Consider the following 826-nt stretch of genomic DNA (forward strand, 5'->3'; position numbering starts at 1 on the left):
GGACACAGCTGTTATTCAATATGCTAAATGTAAGAGGATATTTTTGCTACTTGATGACTAAGTATAATAATTCATATCTGTCATACTTAAAGTCTAAAGTTAATTTTATTTATTTTATCTTTAGAATTGTGATGCGTTCACATCTGCTTCTGTTTCTAATTGTCTTTCTGTTCACCTTGAAGTCTCTGGATCTGCCTCGTAAAGCTCTCGGCCTGGTGGGCGCTTGCCAGCCGCTCTTCCTCCAAAAGACCTACAAAGCAAAACAATGACATTAAATGGCAACTGGAGGGACATGAGTAATTAGTAACTTATCACTGGCATCCGACAATATTAACAAGCCAGGAATGTTTGTGTGAGGGCAGGACTGGAGGAACAGGTGGTTTGGCGGTCAGTGACAGCTGAGCATGCTCAGAGGGAACTCCTCGGTGATGATGTCACACCCTAAAAACAGACCCCATTAGCATACGCACCCTGAAGCTCGTTGTAGCTCTCCTCGTGTCGTTGTGACACCTCTCTGGTCTCCTCCAGCTCCAGGAGCAGCTGCACCACCTGCGACCTCAGCACCTCCAGCTCATCTTCGTCATCCACTCCTCTCTGCTCCTCTCTGTCCCCCTCCTTCTCCTCCTCCGCCGTCTCCTCCTTCACCTCCTTCTTCTCCCGCTCATCCTCCTGCCCCTTCTCTCCGTTTCCAGCCTCCACCTCCTCCTGGTCTCTCTCCTCGTTATCCTCCAGTGAGCCTCGCTCTTTGGCTGTCATTTCGCTACCTATACCCGGCCGCTCTGCTTTCAAGTCACACACATCATCTGAGACAGAAAAAAAAGAGATC

General features: G+C 48.4%; 1 protein-coding gene across 1 annotated transcript in view; it reads right to left on the reverse strand.

Moving 5' to 3' along the window:
* LOC107579570 (coiled-coil domain-containing protein 136-like) overlaps nucleotides 1-800 on the reverse strand; it is a 3,195-nt gene extending 2,395 nt beyond the window's left edge. Inside the window, exons 1-2 of the mRNA XM_016265385.1 lie at nucleotides 471-800; nucleotides 176-250 (exon numbers count right to left, since the gene is read on the reverse strand). Coding sequence (XP_016120871.1) covers nucleotides 176-250; nucleotides 471-756 — 361 coding nt within the window. The 5' untranslated portion in view covers nucleotides 757-800. The remainder of the gene's footprint in view (nucleotides 1-175; nucleotides 251-470) is intronic.
* Between the last annotated feature and the right edge of the window lie 26 nt (nucleotides 801-826).

The sequence above is a fragment of the Sinocyclocheilus grahami genome, unplaced genomic scaffold (assembly GCF_001515645.1).
Source record: "Sinocyclocheilus grahami isolate Dianchi unplaced genomic scaffold, SAMN03320097.WGS_v1.1 scaffold18243.1, whole genome shotgun sequence".
NCBI classification, from domain to species: Eukaryota; Metazoa; Chordata; class Actinopteri; order Cypriniformes; family Cyprinidae; genus Sinocyclocheilus; species Sinocyclocheilus grahami.